Source organism: Salmo salar, chromosome ssa23 (genome assembly GCF_905237065.1).
Source record: "Salmo salar chromosome ssa23, Ssal_v3.1, whole genome shotgun sequence".
Classification (NCBI taxonomy): Eukaryota; Metazoa; Chordata; class Actinopteri; order Salmoniformes; family Salmonidae; genus Salmo; species Salmo salar.
In genome coordinates, this window is record NC_059464.1 from 22,580,786 (window position 1) to 22,590,210 (window position 9,425).

At 46.1% G+C, this 9,425-nt stretch overlaps 1 protein-coding gene across 12 annotated transcripts in view; it reads right to left on the bottom strand.

The window, feature by feature from the left end:
* Positions 1–434: 434 nt before the first annotated feature.
* The window catches only part of dab1a (DAB adaptor protein 1a), an 87,612-nt gene continuing 78,621 nt past the window's right edge, over positions 435–9,425 (bottom strand). For 9 of the 12 annotated variants that reach the window (XM_014169219.2, XM_045706386.1, XM_045706383.1 and 6 more), the window contains 8 exons: positions 7,823–7,885; positions 7,573–7,669; positions 6,686–6,895; positions 6,398–6,570; positions 6,018–6,228; positions 5,599–5,768; positions 4,370–4,472; positions 435–2,362 (listed from right to left, as the gene is read on the bottom strand). In XM_014169219.2, coding sequence (XP_014024694.2) covers positions 4,392–4,472; positions 5,599–5,768; positions 6,018–6,228; positions 6,398–6,570; positions 6,686–6,895; positions 7,573–7,669; positions 7,823–7,885 — 1,005 coding nt within the window. In that variant the 3' untranslated portion in view covers positions 435–2,362; positions 4,370–4,391. The remainder of the gene's footprint in view (positions 2,363–4,369; positions 4,473–5,598; positions 5,769–6,017; positions 6,229–6,397; positions 6,571–6,685; positions 6,896–7,572; positions 7,670–7,822; positions 7,886–9,425) is intronic. The other 3 variants (XM_045706379.1, XM_045706381.1, XM_045706377.1) reach the window with 3 other exon arrangements.

Below are 9,425 nucleotides of genomic sequence, written 5' to 3' on the forward strand. Positions count from 1 at the left end.
GACGTGATAGCTTATATTCTATTGCTGTGTGTGCCTATGGCAGTGATATATGTTGGCCTATGCCCATGTTGCCTATAGCTAGCTTTTATTACGTCTTCCAGACAAACAGAGACAGTGAAATAAGACAGCTTGAGGAGTCTGTCAGCATTCCAAGAACAGGTGTATTTAAACTGCATTCAGAAGACACAAGCCATACAAGATACAGAAACACAGATTTAAATGGATGTGTAAAAACGTGGACATAATAATACGTTATGTGTACTTAATATGGCTAGTTAGAGAAACATACAGTACATGTGTACTGTAGGATATTATTCATACAAGTAGTCTACTAAACCATCATTAAAGCCGTCCTGTGTCTGTCAGGCAGGTGAGAGAAGACAAAGAGATTAGGCACGCACACGTCACATGCGTAGTGATCACCCGGAACCAGCTGTCATTGGGATGTGTTTAATAGGAACTGTAATACATGGTGGAGATGTAAATCAACAGAAAATAAAAGTCCTCTAAAAATCCACTGTAGAATGCTGTTGTATTCATAAAGATAAAAATAATGTGTCAATTTACATTAAGAAACCGTTATCTGAGGTAAGGTTAAAATATGTCTAGAAATGTTACTAATCAAACAGCATTTTTTTTCCCTTTTAGTCCAGTTCCTCATCTTCTTCTTCTATTGTCCAAACGTCATTATTAATCAGTTGTCAGTCCAGAGAAGTCTAATTACACAGAGATTCTGGCCATAAAATAGGGAGTCATTGGCATCACAGTTGATGTAGTACTAGCAGAGACAGACGGACGGATAGACCGGCAGACAGACAGACATGGAGACAGACAGACGAGCAGGGTTAGGGGCCGATGACAGACATACAGCTGTAGGGAGTGTCTGGTGTGGTTGTGACGATGGGTAATGCTCCTGTCACTCAGACTGAGAAATGATATGATGAACAGACGGGATGATGGTATGACTGTACAAGGTTACAGGGCACATGGATATTGATCAATAAAGGACTGCAGTATAGACGAGGTCTGAGTTGGGGAAAGACACTTATAGGATCATAGACCGAACAACGTCAGGGGTTGAGAGAGCAACAGAAGCCTGGACAGACAGACAGAGGAGATGTTGGTATTGCTTGATACCTTCTGGTTGCATAACTGAAGCCTGCCTATTTTATGGCACAGAAGTCCTGCGGACAGAATGATCATTGTTGTTGTTGTTGTTATTATTATTATTATTTACAAAATGAGTTTGGCAAACCAACGATCAGGTCTCTTAAAGCCATGTGACTGTGCAACTCCAGTAGAGCTGACAGTAGAGCGTCTTGATGGATTTATAAAATAAAAACTCAATTTCCCCTTGTCTGTTTTAATCGATATTGTACAAAAGCTATTATAGAGAATGAGCAGTTCAATCACAGAATCAGTTAGTTTGGCAACATCCATCCGAAGGCGGGGGTGCCCGGTAATTTGGCAATGTTCGTCCATGCCAGGCGGTGCCCGTTAGGCTGGCAACATCCATGCCAGGCGGTGCCCGTTAGGCTGGCAACGTCCATGCCAGGCGGTGCCCGTTAGGCTGGCAACGTCCATGCCAGGCGGTGCCCGTTAGGCTGGCAACGTCCATGCCCCGCTGAGTCCATTCCCTCTGAAGCCTTCCCTCTGAATCTGTCTGAGAAGAGACATTTGGCAAAACACTGTGTCGGTGTGTGTGTGTGTGTGTGTGTGTGTGTGTGTGTGTGTGAGTAGCTCCCAGAGAGTCTGTTTCTGCATAGTCATCCAGCAGACGCTCACATGAAGGTGAAACACCCAAACAGCCAATCAGATGCCAAGGTCCCAATAAACCGGCTAATCAGAAATAAGGATCCCAGCATACCATTCCTGGCTCGTCCCACAGGATCCACTTGCTACAGACACTAATTTGGTCCATGTCTGATAACACTGTGTGAGTTAGGAAGGGAGACAACACCTGGCCCAGTCCCCTTTTGGCAGCATAGTCTCTAGCAATGTTTGATGGAGGGAGAGAGAGAGAGACAGAGAGATGAAAGGAATGAATGAAAAGAGAGTAGAGGGAGTAGATGGAGCGTTCCATCCTTTGTTAGAGGGGTGGCCAGGCTGCTGCTTGAGAGGAGTAACACACACACACACACACACACACACACACACACACACACACACACACACACACACACACACACACACACACACACACACACACACACACACACACACACACACATCGGGTTGGTTGGTCAGCGTTGGTTGGTCAGTCCAGTGTCCAGTGTTCAGTGTTCAGTGTGTCTCTTTATTTCTTCCCTTTGTTGACCTGGGCGTAGAGAGGATCCTTCCCCTGCAGACAGAGATCCTTCCCCTGCAGACAGAGAGAGAGGAGACACTGTTAGCATGTTAGCATTAGCATGACCCACTTGGTCTGAACCAGACCTGGGTTTCAAATACTTTATTTGTGCCTGTTTGAGCTTGTCTGGCTTAATCAAACCAGTAAAAAAAGTCCCAAAACCGCAAACCCTACCCATGTGGCACTCCAGGTAGACTCAAGCAAACACTCAAAGTACAAGAATTTGGACCCGAGTCTGGCCTGAACCCAGGTCCCCTTCTGTCTACCTATTCCTTCGTCTCAAATCCCAGTTTCAACACATTCAGTTCCTGTTGTCAACACCAGAGGGCAGTAGCACCCTGCAACAGACAGAGAGACCAGCCACGCTGCTGGGTCGAGTGTATTGTTGTATGCATAGATAGAGCGTTAGTGATGGAAGAAATCTATACAGTTACATATAGGGGTATTCTTGTTGATGATATATCGTATCGTATTGTTTTAACAATATTGCAATATAACTTTTGCTCTAGTTGGTTGTACCTGCACTAAAACTCAGTATTTTTCCTTCATAGCTTGTTCTCCATCTTCTTTTTAAAAAGGGAGACAATTTGTTTTCAGCACTTTAATTGCCATGACTGATAAAAACTGGTTTTCTCATGGCTCTCTCTTGTCCCTCTGCAGCAGACACGTGGTGAGCAATACCTTTGGACCATGGAATCGCATTAAAATCACAGTACTGAATCACGATACATATAGAATTGTGATAATCGAGAGAATCGCAATACATATCGTATCGGCACCTAAGTATCGTGATATATCATGAGGTCCCTGGCAATTCCCAGCCCTATAGTGGTGTGTGTGTGTGTGTGTGTGTGTGTGTGTCTGACTGGGAGACTAGTTATTATGACTCAAGTCTGCCTCCCTCCTACAGCATTGTGTGTGTGTGTGTACGGGAGTGCATGCGTGTTTGTGTAGCAGACTTGAATGGGAGAACATATCCCAGCAGGTCTGATGGCTGTCTGCAGAGTAGTGATTGGGATTTAGGATTCTTCATGGGTTTTAATTCATGCAAATTAATAGCAGCCAGTCATTAGTGGTGGCAGCCCAGTATTAGTGATGAAAACACTGTCATTACATAGTTCCCTGTGTGTGGGCGTGACTGACACCCCTATCCTTACACACAAAGTTCTATATAAGCAGATGAATTGTGTCAGAGATCATGTAAAGCCACTGCCAGTGGTGGAAAGTCTCTCAAGGCAAAACATTCTGTTAACCTGAAAGGCAGTCTAGGATATATACATTTGACATCCCATTATATACCATATATTATAAACCGGGTGGTTTGAGCCCTGAATGCTGATTGGCTGACAGCCGTGGTATATCAGACCGTATACCACGGGTATGACAAAACATTTATGTTTACTGCTTTAATTACGTTGGTAACCAGTTTGATAATAACAATAAGGCACCTCGGAGGCCTGTGGTATATGGCCAATATACCGCGATGCGTCGTGCATTAGAACAGCCCTTAGCCGTGGTATATTGGCCATATACCACACCTCCTCGGGCCTTATTGCTTAATTATACTAGGGCTGTGACGATACCAGTATCGCAATATTTATTCCATGGCAAAGATGTAGCTATGCATGACTAACAGAACACAACATCATGACAGCATGGCAAATGCACATTAAGGAAGTCCTCAGATTGTTTTAAAGACACACACTGCAGTAATACTCACACACCTCTGGTGGTTATAGGGAGAGCAAACACAGATACACAACAACACACACACACAGGTGCAGAACCACACAACACAACCACAGGCAGTCAGACACATCATGCCATCATCAGAGCAAGCAGCAGGCAGGATGAGAGAGAAGGGAGAGATAAAAAGGGAAGACTGGAGAGAGAGAAAGAGAGAGAGAGTAGAGCGGATGAACAGAAGATCAGAAAAGGTGTGCTTGGAACAGGCAGGCTGACAGCAAGCAGAGGAAGGAGGCAGGAGAAGGAGGAGGAGAGGAAGGAGGGATAGATACCTACCCAGCACCCAGCCAGCATCTATCTAGCTGTCGGCAGGTGGACTGGTCTGGGCTGGACTAGAACCTGCTGTCTCACTGGGACATGGAGACCCAGACCCACACGCCTGGAGAGAGGGATGGAGGGAGGGGAGGAGAGGAGAGGAGAGGAGAGGAGAGGAGAGGAGAGGAGAGGAGAGGAGAGGAGAGGAGAGGAGAGGAGAGGAGAGGAGAGGAGAGGAGAGGAGAGGAGAGGAGAGGAGAGGAGAAGAGAGGAGAGGAGAAAGAAGAGCAGGGAAGTAAGGGAAGAAAGAAAAAGAAAAAGTTGTAGATGAAATCAGGATAAGAAAATAGGAGAATACAGGCAGCAAAGTGACAGAGTAGCAGTGTACTAAAGGAGAGAAAGGATGGACACACCCACACACACTGAGCTGTTCTAAAAGTCCCCTCTATTGATTCCTGAAACACTTCTGCTCTTTACACTAACTCCCTCGCCACAGAGTGGGAGGCTGCTTCTCGCTCTCTCCCTCTCTCTGTTCCTCTCTCTCTCCCCTTCTCTCTCCCCCCCCCCTCTCTCTCTCTCTCTTATTTGGGTTTTGTTCCATAGTAATATGGAAAAATATCTAGATCCCCTGGTTCAGCTGAGTTACCCCTCTGTCAGAGAGAGAGAGAGAGAGAGAGAGAGACAGGAGAGGGGGGATACCTAGGAATTAACGGTCAACAGAATCAATGGTAGAAGGCATAGCTTCTAATTCAGTTCTTTCACCATTGTCAGGTTGGTGACTCCAGTGCTTTCATCTCTCTCTCTCTCTCTCTCTCTCTATAGATTTGGTGAATAATAAATATGAATTGCCCTAGAAAAGACCCTAGGGGATTTTTCTCTCCTGTAGTTCATCAGTTGAATAATAACATGGTGCTACAGATCAGATGATGTATGGAGCTACCTGCTAACATTAATAACATCTTAATGATCTATCTGACACTTCAAGCAGCTAATTTAATGCTTTACTGGCCACACACACACACACACACACACACACACACACACACACACACACACACACACACACACACACACACACACACACACACACACACACACACACACACACACAGGCCAGCTATGAGTAGCCAATCAGAGAGAATAATTACCTGGCCCACTGTGCTGCTACACAGCCTATTCATCAACAGATCTAAATACACACACACACACACACACTCTCCGGGCACGCACACACACACACAGTCACTCACCGCATCCTCCTCTCCACTGCGACTGGGGGAGCCCTCCACCTCGCCGAACGAGTCATCTGTGGGGGGGTCGGTGGCGTCTGTGGGAGGGTCACTGATGTGGTCAATGTGGTCACTAACGTGAGACAGCGAGGATTTAGATGGAGAACTCTGTCTGGGGGCCGGGGTCGGAGCTGGGGGAGGAGAGGGGGACAACGACTTTCTCTCTTTAGTTTTATTGATGATGATGATGACGATGATAGCTAAAAGATGAATTGCAGCGACACATACAATAAAACAAATTACAATTGATCAAATGAGATACAGAAAGTAAACAAGACTGGGAGTGGAGGCAAACATGGAGGTCGAATGGTCTGAGGGCTGGAGGGAACTTCCAAACAGAAAGTCATCTCATATACAACCAGCCAGGTGTATGTACATACGTGAGTTAGTGGAGGGCGTGGTGGAGGTGACAGGAGTGAGGTTGAGCTGAGAGATGTCAAAGTCGTCACAGTCGTCTGTATCGGTGACGGTCCCCACGCGGCTGAAATAGGAACTGAAGGCCTCTGAGGTCCCCGCTAGACTTTGGTGCTGGTCCCCCATCTTAGCAGGCATGGCAGGGGGCTTCGCTAGCTGGAAGTCCTTAAACATCTCCTACAGAAAGAGTTGAAGATGTTAAAGACACACTATGTAAGATGTTGGGCAATAAAAAGCTTTTGTATAGAGCTTTTGTGTCGTGGCCAGGCCATTACCCTAAATGTGACTTGACTCTTCATTGATTTTGTTTGGTTTAAATAAAATCGCTGGAATAAAATGATCCTACCTTGCTCATCTTCTGCCGCTGCCTCTCTGCATGCTGTGGACTGGAGGCTGATGAGGGGGCGGGGTTAGAGGCAGCGCCGGCAGATGATAGGCTGTCGCAGGGTTGATTAACTGGGAGGAACATGGCAGGCAGAGACCCTGGCTGGGTTGGGAGGTAGGCTGTAGCAGGGAACCCTACACACAGGAAAATACACTTTACTGTGTGTGCGCGCATGTATGGATGTGCATGCGGTGTGTGTGTGTGTGTGTATGCGTGCATACGTACATGTATGTGTCTGTGTGTATATACCTGCTCCAGTCATGGCGGCCCACTGCTGCTGTGTAGCAGGGAAGAGGTTGGCCTGGCCCCAGATGAGAGGCTGGCCTCCAGGCAGGACCTGGGCTACAGGGAGGGACTGACCCAGGGGGGACGGGACCCCGAACAGAGGACCTGCCTGGGCTGCAAACGCCTGCTGGGACCACACCTGACCTGGAGGTACCGCTCCCATCGTCACATAACCTGGACACAGAGAGGAGAGAGTTATACTCACGCACAAACACACACATAAACACACACACACATAAACACACGCACATAAACACACGCACAAACACACCCATAAACACACACACAAACACACACATAAACACACACACATAAACACACACACACAGAGTACCCCATGTACCACTGCAGTAGTGACCTACTTTAGCCTGTGGTTAATGCTGTGTCTTAATGGTTCTGCTGATCTACGATCATTACATCCACGATGAGCATCAGTCATATCATGTACAGACCTATTCAGACCGTCACACAGACTCATGAAAATGTACAGATTCATAGTTGTTCCAGCTCTGCTCCAAAGAGGACAGCAGAGGACAGAAGAAGAGAGGAGAAGAGAGGGGAGAGGAAGGTAGATGAGAGAAGAAGAGAGGAGAAGAGAGGGGAGAGGAAGGTAGATGAGAGAAGAAGAGAGGAGAAGAGAGGGGAGAGGAGAGGAAGGTAGACGAGAGAAGAAGAGAGAAGAGAGGGTAGAGGAAGGGAGACGAGAGAAGAAGAGAGGAGAAGAGAGGGGAGAGGAGAGAAGAGAGGAGAAGAGAGGGGAGAGGAAGGGAGAGGAGAGAAGAAGAGAGGAGAAGAGAGGGGAGAGGAAGGGAGAGGAGAGAAGAGAGGAGAAGAGAGGGGAGAGTTCCTACCTGAGGGTACGGAGGCTGGGTTGAAGGGGGTGAAGAGTTCCGTTGTGGGCTGCAGGCCCAGAGAGGGGTCCAGGGTGTTGGCTGGAGAGGCAGGGGTCTGAGGGAAGAGAGGAGAATGGGGAGGAACAGGTGAAAACTACTTTCCACCCTCAGGGGAGCTAAACAGACACACACACACGCAAAACAGTGGTCTAACTACGCCCTGATCAAATGTCAGGAGAGAGCGAGAGGGAGGAGGGGGTGTACTCACCGAGGGGGAGTAGATGTCCGGGAGTGTGGAGATGTCTCCAAAGAGCTCTAATTGGTTGATATTCTGCCAATCAGAAAGAGAGTTCACACCCGTCAGACGTCAAGCTACAATAGAAACGTCAGTGTTGCATGTCCCAACACACGTGCAACACGCGTCACGAAAACACAGAACACGCAACATGCCAGACGCGACCTGGTACCTACCTCTGGCGGCCACAGTGACGTCATCAAACTGCACCACAGGGTGATGATGTCATAAATGAATGGAGTGATTTGATTGGTGGAGGCAACATACAGTACCTACCTGATCCAAGTTACCCTAATCCACAGTATCTCTCGTCCCTTAACTTCAATCTCTCTATTTATGTCTCTTTCCATTACATATCTCTATATATATGTCTCTCTATTACATATCTCTCTATATATGTCTCTCTATTACATATCTCTCTATATATGTCTCTCTCCATTACTTATATCTCTATATATGTCTCTCTCCATTTCATATCTCTCTATATATGTCTCTCTCCATTTCATATCTCTCTATATATGTCTCTCTCCATTACATATCTCTCTATATATGTCTCTCTATTACATATCTGTCTATATATGTCTCTCTCCATTTCATATCTCTCTATATATGTCTCTCTCCATTTCATATCTCTCTATATGTCTCTCTCCATTACATATCTCTCTATATATGTCTCTCTCCATTACATATCTCTCTATATATGTCTCTCTCCATTTCATATCTCTCTATATATGTCTCTCTCCATTTCATATCTCTCTATATGTCTCTCCATTTCATATCTCTATATATGTCTCTCTCCATTTCATACCCCTCTAACATTGCTCATCACATTCTTTCTAGCATTAATACGGTATTTAGCTCTGTGGAGCCTGGAGAAAAAAGGAGACTATTTTTAGTTGTTAAAGATGTGAGGCTTTACATGGTCAGAGATTAGCATAAATCAGAGACAGGGCCAATCAGAGCCATATATATATAGAGCTAGATCTATGTCCAGTATTCTGCTGTTCAGGGATCTGGGGATCATGTCTGCACAGACGCTTCTTAGAATATCTCCTTTCTGGTTTCACTAGTTAAACTGATAGGTCACACAGACCATGGCACTCTTATTACATTCTAAAGCTTATAGTGTTCTATCTATCAGATAATGGATCACAAAGAGCGTGTCGTTTCTAGCCATACGGCTGAGTGCTGTATTTCTGCTGTTAGTGAGAGAGGAGGAGATATGTACATACTGTTACTGACTGATAGAAAGACACTCACAGTGCGAGGGAGATACATTATGTAGTACACTGATGCTGCCCTGTCTTTCTTTCAACTCTGAACTTACTGACATCTATGGCTGATAGTTTTAGTCTGAATCTCCCGGAAGCTGAGGGAGGGTCCCTTCTGATCGCTGTGGTCTCAGTGTGGTCACTGCAGTGTGTTACTAAAATAAGTAATATGGGGCCATTTGGGACGTAGCCTGGGTCAGTACTGAGCTGAGTATGTCCTGTGTTATTAATGAGCTGTGAGGAGTACTGAGCTGAGTATATCCTGTGTTATTAATGAGCTGTGAGGAGTACTGAGCTGAGTATAT